At 43.8% G+C, this 20,849-nt stretch overlaps 4 protein-coding genes across 13 annotated transcripts; 2 read left to right on the plus strand and 2 right to left on the minus strand.

Annotated features, from left to right (window-relative positions):
• Positions 1–5: 5 nt before the first annotated feature.
• Positions 6–5,673, minus strand: LOC6606502 (serine-arginine protein 55). Of its 5 annotated transcripts, none has more exons than XM_032720841.1 (9): positions 5,545–5,671; positions 5,114–5,271; positions 4,650–4,720; positions 4,481–4,588; positions 3,841–3,937; positions 1,353–1,426; positions 978–1,292; positions 649–813; positions 6–478 (listed from the first exon to the last, which is right to left on the minus strand). In XM_032720841.1, exons 2-9 carry the CDS (start codon positions 5,237–5,239, stop codon positions 364–366), a joined length of 1,071 nt encoding a protein of 356 aa, XP_032576732.1. In that variant the 5' UTR covers positions 5,240–5,271; positions 5,545–5,671; the 3' UTR covers positions 6–363. The 5 variants fall into 5 exon arrangements, with proteins under 5 accessions (XP_032576732.1, XP_032576733.1, XP_032576735.1 ...); XM_032720842.1 differs by having other exon boundaries at positions 3,841–3,922; positions 5,545–5,670; XM_032720844.1 differs by lacking the exons at positions 3,841–3,937; positions 4,481–4,588; positions 4,650–4,720; positions 5,114–5,271; positions 5,545–5,671 and adding exons at positions 1,932–2,856; positions 2,936–3,402.
• A 786-nt stretch (positions 5,674–6,459) lies between these two features.
• Positions 6,460–10,111, plus strand: LOC6606503 (heterogeneous nuclear ribonucleoprotein 87F). 4 transcript variants are annotated; one of them, XR_004362054.1, is made up of 5 exons: positions 6,461–6,630; positions 7,551–8,571; positions 8,641–8,743; positions 8,904–9,420; positions 9,484–9,855. XR_004362054.1 is itself a non-coding variant. In XM_032721436.1 (4 exons), the coding sequence occupies exons 1-3, from the start codon at positions 6,583–6,585 to the stop codon at positions 8,736–8,738; spliced, it is 1,167 nt and encodes a 388-aa protein (XP_032577327.1). In that variant the 5' UTR covers positions 6,460–6,582; the 3' UTR covers positions 8,739–8,743; positions 10,026–10,111. The 4 variants fall into 4 exon arrangements, 3 of the variants coding, with proteins under 3 accessions (XP_032577327.1, XP_032577326.1, XP_002031304.1); XM_032721436.1 differs by lacking the exons at positions 8,904–9,420; positions 9,484–9,855 and adding an exon at positions 10,026–10,111 and having other exon boundaries at positions 6,460–6,630; XM_032721435.1 differs by having other exon boundaries at positions 8,904–9,855.
• An 848-nt stretch (positions 10,112–10,959) lies between these two features.
• On the plus strand, positions 10,960–12,880 carry LOC6606504 (ribonucleoprotein RB97D). Of its 2 annotated transcripts, XM_032720571.1 has the most exons (5): positions 10,960–11,081; positions 11,141–11,397; positions 11,462–11,745; positions 11,839–12,558; positions 12,634–12,880. In XM_032720571.1, the coding sequence occupies exons 1-5, from the start codon at positions 11,040–11,042 to the stop codon at positions 12,639–12,641; spliced, it is 1,311 nt and encodes a 436-aa protein (XP_032576462.1). In that variant the 5' UTR covers positions 10,960–11,039; the 3' UTR covers positions 12,642–12,880. The 2 variants fall into 2 exon arrangements, with proteins under 2 accessions (XP_032576462.1, XP_032576463.1); XM_032720572.1 differs by lacking the exon at positions 12,634–12,880 and having other exon boundaries at positions 11,839–12,563.
• Positions 12,881–13,225: 345 nt separating this feature from the next.
• LOC6606505 (ras GTPase-activating protein-binding protein 1) lies at positions 13,226–20,370 on the minus strand. Of its 2 annotated transcripts, XM_032720570.1 has the most exons (5): positions 20,156–20,370; positions 19,812–19,976; positions 16,795–18,351; positions 16,223–16,473; positions 13,226–16,103 (listed from the first exon to the last, which is right to left on the minus strand). In XM_032720570.1, the coding sequence occupies exons 3-5, from the start codon at positions 18,194–18,196 to the stop codon at positions 15,708–15,710; spliced, it is 2,049 nt and encodes a 682-aa protein (XP_032576461.1). In that variant the 5' UTR covers positions 18,197–18,351; positions 19,812–19,976; positions 20,156–20,370; the 3' UTR covers positions 13,226–15,707. The 2 variants fall into 2 exon arrangements, with proteins under 2 accessions (XP_032576461.1, XP_002031306.1); XM_002031270.2 differs by lacking the exon at positions 19,812–19,976.
• Positions 20,371–20,849: the final 479 nt, after the last annotated feature.

Genomic DNA, 20,849 nt, shown 5'->3' on the forward strand with positions numbered 1-20,849 from the left:
AAACATTTAAAGTTTAAATTTATCCGTATTTATTGAAATTACTCATCGTAGACAATTTTAAGTGTTCCGGTGTACAAGTCGCAGTAATTCCGTGGCCTATATGTACTCCTTGAATCCAAAGCGGCACATTCAGCCGATCCCTGTCATCTTCCAGCCCATTGCCCATGTCCACAAGACTTAGGACCAATTGTGGATATATATATTTAACAGAAAATGACGAGGCCCGACAGTGGTGGATTGGTATGATTTCACATTCATTAAGTTTTGGCTGTAGTCGGGGTGTCTGAGTGTTGATGTTTGTAGAATAGTTATAGTAGAAGTCTAAAATCAAGTGCTTTAATATTAATGGGACAGCTAACTAATCTAATCGTCCATGCTCTCGTTATTGCGGTCCGGTGAGGCGTTTCCATTCTTGGGCGAGGCCGAACGGGAGCGGGAGCGCGAACGCGACTTGTTTTCAGCCGATGCGGATCGATCGCTGCAAGAGAAAGGCATTGTAGTGAACTATAGAACGAGCTTTTGAACGACCACCGTTGGCGGGCTACAAACAGGTGCATCCAAACAAAACCAAAGAAAGCACGAAAGAAAGAATCGTGAACGGTCTATAATAATATGGAGCCATGGCCATTGCACTGTGGCCAAACTTACCGTGAGCGGGAGTCGCGGTGGATGGACTTGGAACGTGAGCGGGATCGGGACTCGCGCTTCGAAACGGACCGCGATCGGGAACGGGAGTCACGCTCACGTTTGGGAGAACGGGAGCGGGTGCGGGAGTGGGACTTCGACTTGGACTTGGACACGTCACGCGATTTGCTGTAGCGGAAGTAGTGAAGTAATCAATTAGTGGGCAAATCATATGAAGTAGAAAGCCAGGGAGGATCGTAATTAATATTTTCTATCGAGTAAAATCTATATAATATTAATATTAAAGCATATTAAGTACGATCCCAACCAGACTTTATTCTCTCTCTACTTACTTGGATCGCGAGCGGGAGCGAGAACGAGACTTGACTGGCGACTTGGACTTGGAGCGACCGCCACGCGACTTGGAGCGGCTGCGAGACTTGGAGCGCGAGTGCGACGAGCGGCGGGAGCGAGAGCGCCTGCGGGATCGGGAGCGCGATCGCGAGCTGGACGAACGGGAGCGTCCACGTCCGCTGCCGCCGCCACCACCACCGCTGCGTCCTCCACGACGATCCTCGACCAAGTGGATGCGCCTGCCGTTCAGCTCGGTGTCATCCAGCTTCTCAATGGCCGTCTTCATGTCCGACAACGAGGCGAACTCAACGACGCTGCAAGGAAACACAATTGTAGTTTGTTGTATATGAAATGAATTTAATTTTCAAACTTACCCTTCATTGCGGCGCTGCTTGTGGGCATCGGCATAGGTGACCTCGCCAGCCTGGCGCATGTAATCCTTGAGATCCTGCAGGGACGCACAAAGTCGGAACGAAAAAATAGTAATTAGTAAGATTCAGTTTTGGCAGATGTCTAGCACATTTCGACATCGTACATCCGACGGCAGTGGTTGCAACTCAAAGGACAGCCCGTGCAGCAGATGGAGCATTTTGAATGTTTTCGGTGTTATTTGGGGCTCCTAACCAAGTCCCAGCCTCTCACAAGTCCCTCTCTCTCTCTCACACTCAGTGCCCTGTGTTCGTCTATCCTGTGCTCTTGTCGCGCCTGCCTACGTGTGGGAACCGAGAACCTCACTCCGGACGAAGGATTTCGCTTGGCCAGGAAAAAAGAAGGAGGAGGAGGTGCCCAGAGCGTACCGAACGCAATATTCAAACACTCCACGCTGCACGCGGCACAAAACTTAAGCGTAAACAATCATAGTTAATCATAATCATAGTTAAGATATATATATAGAGTTGATTTGGTTTGGAAATAAATTAAAGTTAACAAAATAGTTGTAATTGAATTCTTACTTAATGCGCTTTCAGAGAGAGGAGGACACACACATCGTTTCTACACCGAGAGTTTAGATTGTCTGCCTAGTAACTGTGGGCCAATGACACCAAGGACACCTCATGACCTCATCGAAAGTCCGATCGAACATCGTTAACTCAACCAGTCAGCCAGAAGAGAACCAGTGGCCAGGCAGGCGGATGAGCGGATGGATGGCCAGAGCTCGTTACGTTTTGTTTGATTGGATTTGGTATTCGTTTTCATTTGGCCACGTACGTACCACCAAGTACACAGTTTTGTTATGTTTTTCATGTACAACAGAATCATATTATAAATGGCAAAAAGGTATTCAAGTGTTGCGGTAGCTGTTTTCGTTTCGTTTCGGAGGAAGCCACACACCGGATACAGTCAGGAGGTCAGATCAGATCAGAGCAGACATCGCTGGCCAGAACCACCGCACCAGAGAGCCGGAGAATGGAGCATTTGGAGCAGTTTGCCGGTCAGAGGCGGACAACAACCAGCGGCATCGGCACCTCACGCACAAACGAACTGCAAAAATAAGAAATACGTTTCGGGACGCTGCTCTCGCTTCTCCAACGGGTTGGGTTGGTGGTTGTCTAGTCGGTAGTCTCAGCCGGAGACGGGGCCGGTAGCCGTATGCCGTATGCCGGAGCCGCAGCCATAAGCCAGAGCCGCAGCCGGAAGCCAGAAGAACCGGGAATGGGGGGAAGGAATAAGTTCGGAGGCACTAGCCGAAGTTGGTAACTGAACGCGCGACCAGCATCGCAGCATCGTGTCATCGTCATCGATCGATCATCGTCATATGCTCATCCCTCATCGTCGCCAAGACCATCACATCATCTCAGAATTAGCGAACGCAAGCTTCTCATCTAACCACACTCGATTGATTCGATTCGATTCGCACCCTCATCACACTCACAATGGCTATAAGGAATTTGACAATTCTTTATATAATATTGTTGGTAATTAAAATTGTGAATGTTTTTAGCAGAGAGTTAAATACCTAACGCAAGAGGCCAGCCCACGTCTTTTCAATCAGTGTGGGCTTTAATACGTGGGCTGGCCTTTTGACCCGGGCAGCTCATCAACGTCCATCGTCATCGTCTGCTTTTCAATTTCGGTTTTGCATTCAGTTTTGGGTTCGATTCTGATCGACTTGTTCATTTCGTTATGTGTTTGTTCTGTTTTATGTTTTATTTGGAATAGACGACGAATGGATGAGGCGGCGGCGATGTCGCATCGTGGAGGTCGGTCGTAGGTTGCAGATCGTAGTTCGCAGATCGAAACCAATCTGGGGCTGCTCTGGGTACTGTCTCTCTCTGTCTTCCACCGCATCTTGGTTTTTGGGTAACACTCTGAATCGGTCGGTCGGTCACTAGACTAGCTTGTCTTTCTCACGGCGATTCAATTAGATTCGATTGAATTCGATTCGATTCTCTTTCAGTTTTAGATTCGGCCCCAAGCCGAGGAGGGAATCTCTCAGTCAAAGCACATCAAACTCTTTTTATTATCGGTTTCGGTTGGTGTGTGCAAGAGAAAGTAATGGTGGGTAGATTACACCGATCAGTACCAGGGTTTTAGCAATATCTTTTGTTTTCGTTTCACTTAAGCCTAGGTCAACTGTACAGCTTAGGGCTAAATTACAGATTATAGAGTTGGCTCTAGTCAGAGTTTAGGAGGAGTTAAAACACAAAACAGGACGAAGACACCGGGAAGTAATTCGAAATCAAAAAAGGTCCCGAAAAGGTTGGTTGGTTGGTTCTGGGATGGGTAAGTTGATTAATGGGTGTTGTAATAGTAATCCATTTCAGTCGGTTAGCCGTTTTAATTCTAGTACTACACTCCTCGAATCTAAGCTACAGTGTATACCACGCCCAAGGCGCAATGCATCGATCCATGCTCACTTACCTGCCAGCTAACGCGGCTAGACAAATTCTCCACAATCAGTCGGTACTCAGTGCGCAACGGTGGGCCATAACGAGAGGATGATCTGGAATTTTTGTTTCTGGTGAATAATTGAATGGATTCGCTAATTAGTATTGACACTGCGCTGCTGCTCCTGCTGCTCCATCACAAAAATCAACGCTAATGGTGAATATATTCCAGCATATTTACATTCGGGTTATACGCAACAAATCAAACATTTTACATACTATGCGGATGGGTGGAACGTGCAAATAAAAGTAACTCATAGTATGCATAGGAAAACGGAGCGTCTTGGAAATGATAATATTAACAGCAAGTCAGTGTCTTTAGGTTCCCTTCCACGCAGAAGAAATCAGCTTGCTTATACGATTGCATTAACATAAATACTATACCAAAAATGTATAAAATTATGCAAGTCAATATATAATAAACTGAGATTTTTTATATATTGCAAGTATATATTTTGCACGATCTAAGCTGGTTGCATCTGTGTGGATGGAGATTATAAACGAAACAATTTGGCAGTGCTAATTCTAGGGCAAACTTCAACGCAAACAAAGTTGGAGGACGGTATCGTCGCTACTTTGGTCCGGTTTTATGGCCCGTTGGCAGTACTACTTACTTTTCGTTGTAACGACCGCCGCCGCCGCCGCGCCGACCACCATATCGATCGTCGTAGCGGTCGCGGTTGCTGCCACGAGCGGTACCCCTGGCGGGTTCAACAACCACACTGCAAGAATATAGAACAATCGTGAGTAACTTCGTACTTTGGCTGATATCTAACAACTCACCGTTCGCCAAGCAGCTCTTTGCCATTCAGTTCATAGACGGCATCGTCGGCATCACGATAGTCTTCGAATTCCTGAAAATTCAATTAGTGATTAGTATTGATTATGGAATTAGTATTGTAGCTACCCTGCCTGTGCATAATACCCTTGGTTTTCGCATTCGTATGTAAATTAAGATTGTTACTTTAAGAGCAGTTTTTAAACGTTACTGTTTTTAAAAGACAAGTGATGCATGAAATGTACGTTCAAGAAGAAAACATGTGGCAGAAACAACCCCAAACATGTTTGTTACCTAGCATAGTATTATCATATTTGAAGATCTCATGTTGATGCAAGGGTATTCAAGGGTCAGCGCGACATGATAAAGTACTTCTAGACAAACAGGGTGCTGCAGAAATGTCTTCATATCAATTTCTTAACCGACTTTAGACATATCATCCCAGTTATATATGATATTTCGTACTCACCACAAAGCCGTAGCCATTTTTGATGAGGATGTCGCGTGTGCGACCGTAGCCTTTGAAAAAGCGCTCCAAATCGCGCTCGCGCACTCCGTAGGGCAGACCGCCCACATACACTCGAGATCCCACCATGATAACGGTTCCTTACGTATCTGGAGCAGGTGCTATAAAATAGTAAATAGAGGTATATATCTATCAGCAAGGAAACCGTTGCAGTTTGCAGCTTCTATTTTGATCGACTGTCCTTTACGAATGGAAGGGAAAAAAAAACGCACACATGCACGCGCCGTGTATGTTTCGCCAAGATGGCGGCCACCACATATACACACACACACGCTCGCAATACACCGGGTGTACAGAACCGCTGCAAAAACGAGTAAATTTAACAACGCGAAATACGCGCTGCTCTTCACTTAAGCGCATTCACTAGCACGTACCGTTTAGTGAAGGATATTTGTGACAAATTTACAATTAAGTCACTGCCGTACTCTCTCTTTTTTTAGGCTTCTTTTCAGCACGAAAAAACGCAAGCGACTCGACACAAACGGAAGTGAAAGTGACAGACGAAAGCGACGTTTGACAGTCATTCTAAAATCGGAATGGAACGATACTTTTTCGCCTATCGATATTTTGGGCGGGCAATGCGTTTCGCTGCGTTAAGGATATTCCAGATGCTGCTTATATAACCATAGGAATAATTAACTAATATTCTTAATAATATCATTTAAAATAATTGTTAACAAACGTTTTTTTTTTATATGAGCTTAAAATCATTATGTTAAGTATTTTTCACCGTATCTAAAATGTTTCTAGATTTATTTATCTAATATTTTCGCAGAATTAGGAATGTATTCCCGCAAATGCCTAACAGGTCCCGTAACTGGAATATAATATTTAAGAATTTAGTTATTTACGCAAATGGATAAATTGATCCCAATCCGACTACTTTAATATAACACGAATTAATATACATACCAAATAATCTACAAGTTCCATTTTAAAGTTAAGCCCATCAGCATACCCACTGAAGGGAATGCTCGCACGAAAAGAGTAAAGTAAGCGCTAATAATAAAAATACGTGTATAGATAAAAATGTTAACATTTTAAATGCTTTTTGGCTGAACGCTGTAATAAATTGATACATTTATAAAGATTGTATAAGAGTAGCATACAAATTCATATGTTCAGACAGCATCATATATTATTTGTAAGCCCTTACTAGACGGATACAAATTTACATGAGGATAATTGTTGAGGAAACCCCCTAATGCAATGAAACAATCGTTTCGATTCCATGTTGCGACCGGTTTTCTGACAATACTACGTTCTCAACATCTGGTCATACTGCCCACTCTATTCTCAGTGTGCGTGCTGTACATTTCATTTATTGCCAGTCTCCTGTCAAAGAAAGAACAGGAAAAAAGAATTTATTTCAGCTTCTTGAGTTTTAAGTTTTAAGAACAAGCAAGGGGAGAATGGCGGAACAAAACGATTCCAACGGAAACTACGACGATGGTGAAGAGGTGAGTTGCAGAATGACCATCGCGCGTGAAAGTGTAAAATGTTGACGCCGACAATATTCGCGTATAATATACATTCAAGCGGTTTTTTTTTTTTTTACCAAAAGTTAAGTACGTGGAATTATGCGGGACATCGATCCCTGTGCGAATTTAACCAGCTTCAAGTTTATTGACCTCTTTTGGCGAGAAATATACGTAATTTCCGATGAAAAAGTTGCCGGCTGTTTGCTGAAAAAGAAAACGAAAATTCATACATACATATGCATTGTATACATGTACACATGGCTGTCATGGCGGTGCAAATAGTAAAAAAAAAAAAAAAAAAAAAAAAAAAATGGCGAGCGGCTTTTTCTCGCCAGGTAGTAAATTACTATTATAAACAATGACAAATCCTTGTTGAATCAAGGATGACTCAGCACTTTTTATGGTTTGTTTCATATAAATACAGAAACTTATTCTTGAGGACATATTTATATATTGTTCCAAACACGTTTTCTAACTTAATTAATCACCCGGTTTATATATTGTTGAATCAAGGATGATTCAGCACTTTTATCGTTGTACTGATATAAATACACCAACTTATTCTTGAGTAAATATCTTTTATACATTTATAAATTTTTTCACTTATTTACTTACTTCACTTATTTAACGCATTTAGATATAGTATAATTTTTTTTTTTTTTAAGAAATTTATACATTTTCCGCAAAGTCTGTCCAAAGAAATCAGTGAATTAATTTAAAATTTCAACTTATTTTCAAATGATATTTAAATTGGAAAATTAGCTATAACCACCTACCCGAAAACATTATAGTTTCGAATCAAGGGTTATTGTTTAATTCATTTTAAAGATTAATTTAATTTATAGAATCTATTTTGCTTTATATTCACTGTTCCTGATGCATTTAAAATTCACCCGCAGATCACCGAGCCAGAGCAGCTGCGCAAACTGTTCATCGGCGGCCTGGACTACCGCACCACCGATGAGGGCCTGAAGGCTCACTTCGAGAAGTGGGGCAACATTGTCGACGTGGTGGTGATGAAAGATCCCAAGACGAAGCGCTCTCGCGGCTTCGGTTTCATCACGTATTCCCAGTCGTACATGATCGACAATGCGCAGAATGCCAGGCCCCACAAGATCGATGGACGCACCGTGGAGCCCAAGAGAGCTGTGCCACGCCAGGAGATCGATTCCCCGAATGCGGGTGCCACGGTAAAGAAGCTCTTTGTGGGCGGACTTCGTGACGATCACGATGAGGAGTGCCTGCGAGAGTACTTCAAAGACTTTGGCCAGATCGTGAGCGTGAACATTGTTTCCGACAAGGACACCGGCAAAAAGCGCGGCTTCGCCTTCATTGAGTTCGATGACTACGATCCCGTAGACAAAATCATCCTCCAGAAGACCCACTCCATCAAGAACAAGACCCTGGACGTGAAGAAGGCTATTGCCAAGCAGGATATGGATCGGCAGGGCGGCGGAGGTGGCGGACGCGGAGGTCCTCGAGCTGGCGGACGCGGTGGTCAGGGTGACCGCGGCCAGGGAGGCGGTGGCTGGGGAGGCCAGAACAGACAGAACGGTGGTGGCAACTGGGGCGGAGCTGGCGGCGGCGGTTTTGGCAACAGCGGCGGCAACTTTGGAGGCGGTCAGGGCGGCGGCTCCGGCGGTTGGAACCAGCAAGGCGGAAGCGGAGGTGGTCCATGGAACAACCAGGGTGGCGGCAACGGCGGCTGGAACGGTGGTGGTGGCGGAGGAGGCGGCTACGGCGGCGGAAACAGCAATGGCAGCTGGGGCGGTAACGGTGGTGGAGGTGGTGGTGGCTTCGGCAATGAATACCAGCAGAGCTACGGCGGCGGCCCACAGCGCAACAACAACTTTGGCAACAACCGTCCAGCTCCTTACAGTCAAGGAGGAGGTGGTGGAGGATTCAACAAGGGTACGTTGGGTAATTAAGTGATTTGACCAAAATGTACATATCTAGATAAACTTAAACCACGCATTTATTTTTCTGCAGGTAACCAGGGTGGAGGTCAAGGCTTTGCCGGCAACAACTACAACACCGGAGGTGGCGGCCAGGGTGGAAACATGGGAGGTGGCAATAGACGTTACTAGACAAGGTAAATATAAGTAACCTGGACGGCAGGTCCTATCCCATCGTACAATCTGAAACGCTCGGATCTTTGGTCGTTATTGGCAGCTAGTTGGTAGCCTAGCCATGCAATCAAACTCATTCGGAACGATTCGAAGCTAATGCAAAATTTTCTCCTCTCCAAATAGGTAAACACACATAGAGAGAGAGTGTCAGTTCAAGCTAGACGACAAACAGGCAGTCTAGGCAGGCAGATGCAGAGGCACAAGCACATTCACAGGCAGGCAATCAGTAGCATGTGTGTGTCAGACCAGGCAGACAAGATCAGAACCAAGAAATCAAGATGCAGAACCAAGAACCAGGCCGTGCGCAAGTGCAAGCAATCAATCAGGTTTGGGTCCGGCCGCAACCTGCAGGCTAAGGCCATAACCCACTTGTCAAAAGCACCAAGCAAATGATTATGCGTCAAGCGAAACAAAACGAAATCCAATCGACACCACTTGTCCACAGTTTGAATGCTGCTATCTCTCTTTTGTAACCATTAATAATTCGCTGATGGATTTATGTTTAGGGTCCTAAGAACCCTGAACGCTTAGTTTTAACCATAAAAAAAAAAAACAACAAAATATAAATTAAACAATAATTTTATTGTACAAAATTGACTACCAACTGAACGACACGGATTCTCCTTGTGCTCCAGTCGTTGTAAGGGTGTTATAAGGTAGAGTACCTTTCTTGATATTTATTCATGATTTTATATTTTTTTAGCGATCCAGCGAAATGTAAGAAATCAAATAGTACAATATTTTGTAATCACTTTTTTTGTACAACTAAGAACCTTTATGATTTGTGGCAAGCAAGATCCCAACTCCTGAAAAGCGAATGCCACGCACATTTGTGTACAGGCTGCACAGTGGCCGCGAAATGGTGTCCTAGCAAGCAAAATCCATATATGCATACCAACTCTGTTAGTCCATAAGAAGTAGATGCTAGCTACGCTAAGCCAGACTAAAAAGAAAAACGCTAAACAAATATCACAAACATTCTGTAATTAGTTCGTTACGAGTGAAACGAAAGCGACAAAAGAGATACAAGCAAAATAAAATCCTAACCAATGTTACCTACCCACCCAAAATGAAACGAAACGAAATGTCCTAGCAAAAAGGAGCAGCAACTGCAGCAAAATCCGGGTTTTCCGATCCATCCCAGATCGGCAGGTTGTAGCGAGCAGGGCTAATTACCGTCACTAGACACCCCGACCTAACCCCCAGGCAAACCGCATACTAATGCACTGACTATTTCTTTGCAAGACTGGCCGGGCTACGGACGGATGCTCCCACCCGGGTCCGTATACAAAATCTGCGCTGCTCCACGCACCGGTTCGTTTATAAGTTAATGGTTTTAGCCCGCAAAGCAAGCGGTGGCCCAGGAACAACTCACTGTGGACTTTGGTTGGTGGCTCCCTCCTGGCTAACTTGGTGGGTACTCTTCTGGAGGTAAGTGAAGGTAACTAGTCGGCATTCTACTAACACCTCATTTGTTTCTGAATTCCTCAATAAAGTACAAATTTTACTATCAAGAACAAAAGCTGTATTTTATTTTCTGTGGGCGATATTGGCCACAATTTGGTCTATGACTACCATTAAGGTTTTGTGGAATATATGTTCTTACGAGATCAATGGGGTTTTCTTCTAATAATGGATAATATGGGCTAAAATCCATATATGTAGAATGTCGGCTGGAATGAAGCAAAAGGCATGATATTTTATAGGGTTACAGTTTAAGGATTTAATCCCCATCGATTTATTGGCCTATTTGTATCCAATTATGCTGAATCATCTAAAAGTGGCAACAACTTTCACTAGCAAGGACAATTTGGTCCTATGATCTATGGTAGGATAATGACAAGGCAAAAGGGCGATATTTTATAGGGTTACAGCTTAAGGATTTAAGCCCTATCGATTTATTGGCCTATTTGCCTCCAATAATGCTGAATCATCTAAGCGTGGCAACAACTTTCACTAGCAAGATCTGCGGAATATGGCCAGTTTTAAAATATTTGCTAGGATGACGAAGCAAAAGGTGCGATATTTTATAGGGTTACTGTGTAAGGATTTAAGCCCTATCGATTTATTGGCCTATTTGCATCCAATAATGCTGAATCATCTAAATGTGGCAATCATATTTTTGGACCTTTTTCGATAGTCCATAACTAGGCCATAGACGTTTGGATTTTCTCGCCTGTCATTCAATCTGTGGTTGGCTTCAACTTAGTGCTGTAGTAAAGTAAATCAGGCTGTATTACTTGTGATATCTTTTCGAAAATGGATAAGGGAAATTGTGCCTCATCGGTCTGCTTTGGAGATGTAAGCTCATAATCGCCTAAACTATTCATAATTACCAACGAAATCATCGTTGTGTGCAGAGCGAAGCCGATAGAAAGACGGAAATTAAGGATGAAGGCTCCGAGCACTTGCGCAAGATCTTCATTGGTGGCCTATCCACTCAGACGTCCATGGAAACGCTGCGCGAATTCTTTAGCCAGTTCGGTGTCGTGTCCGATGCGGTGGTCATGCGGGATCCGGTAAGCAACCATTCCAGGGGCTTTGGCTTCGTCACCTTTGTGGATCCCAAGTCCGTGGAAATTGTCCAAAGGGCCCGTCCCCACACCATTGATAACAAGTAAGTGTCACATTAATCTTTCGCAGAGCCCTATTTCTATACAAATTTGAATAATTTAATTCAGAATTGTGGAGACCAAGCACGCTCTGCCACGCCAAGATTTCAAAAGGGGTGGCGGCGTTGGTTCCGTTGTCGGAAGTTTTGGCTTTGAAGCCGGTTTCGTGAATTCGAAAAGGATCTTTCTGGGCGGTTTGAAGGAGTATCACGATGAGAAAGTCGTGCGCGAATACTTTTCGCAGTTTGGACCGGTGGCCAGCGTGAAATTGCTCATTGACCGAGAGACCGGGCGTCAGCGGGCATTTGGCTTCCTTGAATTCGTGGATCCATTGAGTGCCGAGAAGGCCTTGGGTAAGTTTTCATGTTTCTCATTTATTGAAAGTCATCGTGCATTTTTTTTTTTAACTACCTAAGTATGATAACGCCGCTTGCTTTTATTTTCAGCACCGCGCAAGCACTGGATTCTCCAGACTTTGGTAGAGGTGAAGAGATCCACCCAGAAGCCCGACAGGCGTTTTCGCTTCCCCATTTCCAGCTCGGTCCGAGCCGGCTACATTCCGCCCCAGCCGGCCACCGCTGATAGCTACAACTACAACAATCCCAACTACAATCGCTATCTGGCCCAGTCCGTTCTGCCGCCATCGGCATTCACCAACGGCTGGGCCCACTATGTGATTCCGATGGCATCCAAGCCAACACCCGGTCAGAACACGGCTCCAAAGCATCCGTTCGCCGGACACGGTCCGGACATGTGGTCCACCTATCCGAAGCCCGGTACCTACTCGGCCCAGGAGTGGACTCCCAGCAAAGTGGGCGAATGGGCACCTAAGGCCGGGCACAAACATGCCCAGACATCGACCAACGATCGTCCCAAGTGCAATTTGAATGGCCTCCAGGCAGCTACTTCCAATGACAAGCTGGACTTGGGAGCCGGTGGCGATGGAGATCGCAAGTCTGGAATTGGTTTGGGATTGGGTTCGAGCGGCGGTGCCGACGTGGGAGCTGGCTTGGAATTGGGTTTGGGTTTGACAGCCGGTGCCCCCGTGGGAGTTGGAGCTATCAAGAAGTGGCCCAACCAGGACTATAAGGTCTTCAAGCCAGCTAAATCTCCCACCAACGGAGTGATTCCGAAGATCGGCAAGGGGGCTACCTCACCACCATACGGTTAATTTTTTTCATTGAAATTGAATTTAATTTAAAAGAGTGAAAAGAATCTAAAGTATCTTTTTATTCTTGCAGGTATCTAAGTGGCGGACGATGGAACGAAGTTATTCCCAATTTACTGCCGCAGTTTAATGCCCTTTGCTAATTTGCAGGCGATTCCGTTCGAGATATTTAATAAATAATAAAGCATACGGGTACTTTTGAGACTTAAAATCGTAAACTCTTGTTCTTTATTTATACTATTTTTGTTTTTTTGTTTCCATTTAAAGTATTGCATGTATTGCATGAGTGAATTGATTTTGCGTAAATGTTTTATATCTGAAACGCTATAAAACGCACCAATGAATTATGACTGGAATTTTTGGGGCTTCCTCCACTGGCTAGTTATTAATTAAAGTTAGGCAAATTGCTGGCTTTGTGCGCATCAATTTCACTTAAATGCTGAATGCTCAGTAGTTCCTCAGTTGTTTCAACACAAAGGCAATGGGAATCGTATTCAGTCGCAGGATAAGTAAAATAATACTTTCATATCCTTTCCTTTCAGATTTCTAAATTTCTATGACTTGGTGTTTCTTCTTTTAAACGCATATACCAGAAATACGAAATACGAACCGATCCAAAACAAAGGTGTGTGTTGTGTGTGCGTTTTTGAAATGAAACAAAATCATAAGTTTTCTGGTAAACACTCTGAATCTTTGTGGTTGGTTTTATTATTATAGTTATTTTGTAGTTGTATACATATAAATTAAATTATAATTAAGTGTTTCCCTCCTTTTCTCTGTACTCTTTACAAACTGCAGTATTGTGATTTCATCGGTTTACTTAGAAATGAGCATGCACTCTAATTGTTTGTTTTTCGTTTACTCTTACATCGATTTAGTTAGTACCTCTGATTTGTATTGTATTGTTTGATGCTGTTTTCATGTTTTTTTTTTCTTTTGTATTATTATTATTTCTATGATGTTGTTGCTGGCCACGGAGCACTTTCAGCACTGATCGTTGAGCTAAGATTTGAACACTAACACTTTCGTTTTACAAAAAATGCACTAAAATTGCTTTAGACCCTGTTCACAGTGCTAGAAACGCGTGGTGTTGTAGAAATAGTTGTGGAAATTGCGATTGTAATTGATTTAGCAATTGATTCTCTAGGGCAGGCTTCGAACAACAAAAACAAATGATATGTTCCCAACGAATTAAAAAGTCCTTAAGCTTTAACAAAACAAGAATAACTTAGGCAATTATATTTATTTGGACGCCTGCGACAAAACTCAAAACTGATGCTCACACGAATTTAAATGTTTTCAGTTTCCTAATCGCTTTTCTGCCTTTTTTTATTTGCAGCAGCAGTTATATAAATATATATATTTATATATTTATGTATATTTAGATTTCTGGTAAGTCTAAAAGTTAACATTAAATTATATGAGTTTTTGCTTTGTTTATATATATTTTGTATATATTTGTTGTTACATGTTTAGCTTGTTTTACCTTGAGAAAAATGTTAGTAGCTTGTGTTTCGTCCCCCAACTATTTATTATAATAGGTTCTTGTGTGTTTATATGCTTCACATCTCTACTCAATTCGTTTCTTTTTTTTTTTGGGCTTTTCTTGATTTTATTTAAAAAATATGTACTAAATTTTAGTTCACAACTGCGTTGGAAACACCAAATCGTTTAAGTTGCTTGACTTAGTTTGGTTTACGACCTTGAACTCATTACACAGAACGAATAAAAGAAAAGCGAAAACACTGTCCGTCCGTCCGTCCGTTCATTCCTCAACATCGATTGCATCGACCACGCCCCGCCTGCGGCGCCGGCACCGCATTTCCCCTCATCACACGCTCTCATCTCCCACACTCTTCCGACCCCAACCGGTTCGAAGCGAACCGAACCGTTTCGAACCGATACGATACCTATATAGACTAGCTAGTCTGCAAATTAGATTTAAATAGCAAAAGGTTTACAGGCTCTAAAATGCGGCGGACTTTCTTCTGGGGCGCTCCAAACGTCGACGTCGATGTGTGTTTGTGTTTTCCTCGCTTTTCCTTCTTGCGGCTTGGTGCTCAATTGATTTTCCTTTAATTTTCAATGTTTTTTTTTAAGAGGTTTGTGTTCTTGTGTGCTTTGCTTTGCTTATATCGTGATCTTATTTTTGCTTGTTTTTAACCGCGCCTTACATTTTTCTCGTGTTTACATTCCTTTTTTTTTAGTTTTTAAATTTATTTTTTTTTTCAAGTCTTTCTTTTGCTCTTTTTTATTGCATTTTACAAAGGTTTTTCATTTTTTTTTATATTTTTCTTTCTTTTCCTTCTGTTTATATCTTTTTAGCTAAGTGTGTAAGTTTTCCTTTTAATTTCTTTTTGTTTTTAGCTTAAGTAATGGTGTTATTCAATGAAAAAACAAACAAAAATGTGTTGCATTGCTCCTTTCCTTCGTTTCAAACCAATTTCTCGCATCTTGCGTACTTAAGATAGATTTTAGCTGAAGGTTATTGCCAAACAAAAGCTGAAACTAAAGTTTACATTTATGCTAAAATGGGTGAGTGTATTTTGTGTTTGCTTTTGTGTGCGATCGTGTGTTTGCGATGAGTGTTTTGTGGGTGTGCTTGGTTGAGACTTAAATTTAATACACGTGTTTCAAGGTGAAGTTGATTCCGTGAGTGGGTGGTGGGTGGTAGAGAGTAGCAGTTGCCGAGCTGAAGCTTACATTCTTTTGGTTTTTGGATTCACAACGAAGATTTGCACAGAATTTCGGTATATTTTGGCACGAACTGGCTGGAAAAAGCGAGCCTAACGCAATTAAACTAAGAAGGGACTCAGGATCGATGACGCAACTCTACATCCCATCTCTCTTTTTCTTTTTTTTTTTTGTAGTTCGACGCCCCGTGTTGCGCTGAGGAACATTTAAAGGACAGTTGACGGTTTCTGTTGCTCCAACTACTTTATCTTAGTGAGTGTGTGTAATTTGCGTGTCTTTGTGTGTGTTTAATTGCATGAGATGTTCTTGAATGTAATTGATTGTTTGCATTGTGGAAGAAGTCGATGTTTTTAACGTTGGGTTGTTGCTGCTGTTCTTGATGTTATATTCGCTACTGCTGCTGTTGCTCATTTGTTGATGCTTTTGCTGATGTCGTGCTGCTGGACAATTCCCTTAGCGACGTCCGTAGTTGCCACCACCACTCTGTCCATTTCCGGCACCGCGCAGCGGTCCGTTAGACTGGTTGTTGCCGCCACCGGTGCGGTTATCCTGGCGCTGTCCGAATCCACCGCCGCCGCCTCCCAGGCGTGGAGCACCATTTCCACCGCCGCCGCCCTGGCGCAGATTGTTGCCACCGGCATTGTTGCGCATCATGCCGCCGCCGCTGCCATTGTTGTTGCCCATCGGACGCGACTGCGGACCATTGTTGCCGCCCAAACGGCCCATGTTGTTGTTCAGGTTGTTGCCACCGATCTGCTGGCGCGGCACCATGTCGTTGCGCACACGCGGCTTCTTCTCCTCCACATTCAACTTCTGGCCATCGGGTGAGTTCTCGGGGAAGTACAGGGGCTATGAAATGGAAAGAATATGCTTAGGTAACCTTTCTGATCACATTAAAAGTAAGGAGGCAAATCCTAGGCTGTACATTAGCAAATTCAATAATTAAATCTACTTGGTGGTAAACTTACGCAGTTGGCCAGGCACTTTTGCACCGCCTCAGGATCGTCGTAGGTAATGAATCCGTAGTTCAGCGGACTCCGCATGCCTGGTGGCACCTTGTTGCCAGCCTTGGACAAAATGCGCAGCTCCAGCACATTTCCGAAGCGTGAGAAGATCTCTCGCAAATCGTCCTCGCTGGCGTGGTGCGGTATATTGCCCAAGAACAGCTGCTGATTATCACCGAACTGCTGCGTGTTGCTCGAGCGGCGCTGCTCAAAGTCTGCAAAGTATAAAGAACAAGTTATTAGCAAGAGGTACTAAAAAGCGGTACATAATGTTGATTATCATATAAGCCAACCTTAAGTTTGAGTAATAATCTGATAAGAAAATAAACCAAAAAAATGAATCATTGCCTTTCTAAAAAACTAAACGAAAACCCTATCGCATCATAAATATGCAATCATAATAAATTATAAGGGGACTAAATAAGTTATTCGGAGAAACCACTGTTTTCATTTCTACATAAGATCCAAGGCTTCTTTTTACCCTGAAGCAGAGGGGAATGACCCCTTTTAATTTAAGGGTGTAACGATGAACTTACCACCCTTGTTGTTGCGGATCGAGTTGTTTCGCTGCGGCAGCGGGCCACCGTTGTCCAGTCGCGAGTTGCCGTTGCTGTTGTTGTACGACGAAGCGGTGGTGGAGTAGCTAACCTGACTGCCATTGCCGCCACCCGAGGTTGCCGAGGAAGAGTTATAGGTGTTGCTGCTGATGGACTGCTGCTGCTGCTGTTGCTGCTGGAGTTGTTGCTGCTGCTGCAGTGCGGCGTTCACAAAGCCACTGGGCGAGGAGGACGTGGACTTGAAGAGATTCGCGTACGTCTTGGGCTCATTCTGCTGCTGCTTGGCGGCCTCGTACTTCTCCTGTTGCTGCTGCTCGTGAATGGTTTTGAAATCCTCGACGGGGGTGGGAGGCTTCTGCTGCCTTGGCGCCACCTCGACTTCTTCGGGCTCAGCCAGCGGTTGTTGCTGCTGTTGCAAAGGCTGCTGCTGCTGCTGCGGGGGCAGCTGTGCCGGTTGCTGCTGCTGGATGAGCTGTGGTGCCACCAGTGGCGACTGTTGGAAGCCCGCGCTTGGCACTGGGACAATGGGCAACACAGGCGTGCCGGTCGGCTGCTGCTGCTGCTGCTGTACCAGGGGAGACACGCTGGGAGGGACCAGCACCTGCTGCTGCTGCAGTTCCTCGTGCGACACCACACCGTTCTGGATGGGCTGTGGCGGCGGAACGGTGAACTGCGCGGGCAGTGGAACAGCCGCGGCTTGCGGAGCTGGTGGCAAAACAGCCACAGGACGTCCGGCGGCAGCAGCCGCTGGCAATGGGTAGAAGATCTGCTGTGGAGCAGCGCCGCCGGCCGCTACAGGAGCCACCTGCTGGGGCACAACGACCTGAGCCTGTGGCTGCGGAGGAGCCTGCTGTTGCTGCGGCTGCTGGGCAACTACATCGCCGGCCACCTGCACAGCTTGATCCACAGTACCACCGACGACCTGGACATCGTGCTCCTCATCGTTCTCCGATCGCGACTCGCCATCCTGCTCGTCCTCGATGTACAGATCCTGATAGCGGAAGATGTCGTTGTGAACGTAGTACTTCTTCGGCGACTGAGCGGCCAAAACGAACGTCTGGGTAAAACGCCGCATCGGCTGGCCATCATTGGATAGCTCCCCGGTGACCTGAACCACCACACCGTTGCCCAAAGTGGCCTGGGCATCAACCTGGCTGATCTTCGCGTGGCAATCATTGAAGTTCAGCTGCTGGATCCGGTTGTGGATCTCCCGCTGACCGACCACCAGCTTGGACTCTCCATGGATGTACGACGAGTTGTGGTTATAGAAGCGATGCAAGTGGTTGGGCGCCTTGTTCAGCAGCGTGTAGTACTGGCGGACAAACTCGCGTCCCACAGATTGCGGCGAAGGCTGCTGCGATTGGGTCGCATCCATGACCATAGCTGGCGTTTGATTCTTCCTCTCTGAACTACGGACTCCTCGACTCGGATTCTTTGTCTCCGCTTCCAATTTCTGCTTCCCTTCCTTCTAGCTGTTGCTCGGATCTATCGACACGGTGGCTGATCTGTGTCGATTGGGAGTGTGGGATTGAACGTCTGCGAAATAGTGCAAAAAATATACGCGCACTCTGATATTAATGTAATAATTTACGGAAAATCTGTCTGGTTTTTTTAATAAAAAAAAAAGTTGGCAAAAGTCCTAGACGACTGTGTCGATTTTTCAATCTGATAATTTGAAATTAAAGGAAGCTGCTACCCCGTTTCTACAACCTCCAAAAGGTTTTTAAATATGCCTTGACATTAAATTTTCAGCACTATAGTTTGATTTAATTATTCATACTAAACACGATAATGTTCTAAACAGCGGTTACAGCATCGAAACCATAATGAATCACTAGTTGCGTTAACAGTTAATTTCATCACGTGTAAATTTAATTTTGAGAATTAAGGCTTGATAACAGAAAAATACGCTAATATTAGAAACAAATTTAATGGGATTTCCAGATGGACTGTCCATTAAATCAATTTGTGTTTCTTTTACATAGATTTCTACAGAAATGTGACTACTAAAGTGTTGACCCCTGCTGTGCTCTCCAATAAGGATCTAGAATTTCACTTGGTCACAAGGACGGCGGGGAGGGGGCAGGGTTGTACACCCAAAACAGGGAGCTCATTTTACCGCAATGCATATAAAACAGACGCAGCGCGCTGCAGTTTGACCCACTTTTGTGGCCCACACACATTTGCACATGCAAAAAGGGGAAATTTGGTGTAGTGCAGCTGTCAGGCGAAATTCCAATTTGCTTGCCGTCGCAGGACATTTAACCCGTGCACGTGCTCCAACTTTTATGCCTGCGATCCTGGCTGACTGAACTTTGCACGTGTGTGTGTGCGCGAGTAAATGACCTCATACAATTGGGCAAAAAAAAAAAAGAAGCCGCCAAGCGAGGAGCATGAATTAAATTGAGGTTATGTTCGGTTCTCAAGGTTGTGGCGCCGCATACAATGAACTCCAGCTTGGCCAAAATATCAAGTTGCTGCGTTGCAAGAACGCTTGAAACAGCGTTAAAAGTTGTCAGTAAATATAAACGTTTGCAGGTGTCCTTTGCCCCATTTTTGCCATAAACATTTGCCGATAAAAAAAAAAATGCACAAAGAGTTGCGGCAAACACACACACGCACGCATACAAAGCACACTTATTCGGTTATGAACGCGCCGCTCTCTCGCGTTCTCTCTTTCCCTCTCTATTCTGCTTGCGAACCGCGTGTGTAGGAAGAACAAAGAAAGCTATAGTTGAAGAGCAGCATTTAAACAAAAATGTACAAAAACAACATTTTTCGTACATTTTTAGGTTATGCACAAGCGATAATAAAAAAAAGCCGCTAAAATGGTAAAAAAAAGATTTTTTTTAAGAGATAGAGCCCTGCCGCAAAAATGAAATATACGCCCATTTAGCATTTTTTATGCCGACTTTTTCCAAGTATGCGCCACCCCAATGAAAAATGGAAAATGCTAGTTTTTCTAGACCGCGCACACGAGGCCGCCGCCGGCTCACCTTTTTTTTAAGCGATATTTTTCCTCGTTTTTCTTTTTCCTTTTTGTAATGCACAGTTTTGTATTGCTTTTGGGTTGAAGTTTGCCGAAAATCGGCACTTTTTGTAGCACTTTCTTTGTTATCTTCCTGCGGGGAGCGGGGAGAGTTGGATTTCTTAGTGGAGCGCTGAAATTATGCGGTTTTTTGGCTTTACTAAAAATCGTCGAAACGTATGAAATGCAATATAAAATTGCAAGCTGCACAGAAAACACACAGCCACACACCAATGCACTCACTAGCTCACACACACACACACTAGTCTAGTTTGTTGCAATTTTTTTTGTCTTTTTTTGAGACTAACTAACTTGGCAATTCTTGACGTGCTTTTTTGTTGCTTTCCGATGTTTGGCGATCACAGTTGTTGTTGAATTAAGTTACGATGCATAGGTTGTGGCTTTTGAGTAGAAAATAATCGCAAACGCAATGAAATTGGACAAGTGTGTTGAATCCAGAAGAGAACCGACGTTCGTTCCTCTTTTCCTCTTTTTTGCCTCTGCAGAGTTTTATTCTTGGTTTCGCGTGTGTTGGTGTGTGAATGATGGCGGCTTTTCGAAGGGTGTGTACACACTTCATTTTTTGGGGTGGTTAATCTGGTATTTTCGATCGAATATTATGATTTTAATTCAGCTTTCTATTGTAGGGGAGCTAAGATTCTTTTAAATAGTTCTATAAAACTTAAGTTTATTTTAGCGAAGTTTAAGTAAGCTCATCAAAGAACATTCTTTACATATATACATAAAAACAAGCATAAATATAAAAACTTTAATATATTTAAATTATTACCGGTGGGGAAATACGAAAAACATATATAAGAAAATTTATAAAATTTAAATAAAAATTGGATATAAATCAATTAAATGTTTTAAAATATTGTTGATGTTTCAGCCTATAAGAAGTGAATATGCAAATTCGATTTAAAACAATGCTTTGTTTGTAAATGTTCTTTCTGTACCCAACATATAGTACAAATTGAACATTGCATTTCTTTTATTTATAAAA

The sequence above is a fragment of the Drosophila sechellia genome, chromosome 3R (genome assembly GCF_004382195.2).
Source record: "Drosophila sechellia strain sech25 chromosome 3R, ASM438219v1, whole genome shotgun sequence".
In the NCBI taxonomy this organism is placed as follows: domain Eukaryota; kingdom Metazoa; phylum Arthropoda; class Insecta; order Diptera; family Drosophilidae; genus Drosophila; species Drosophila sechellia.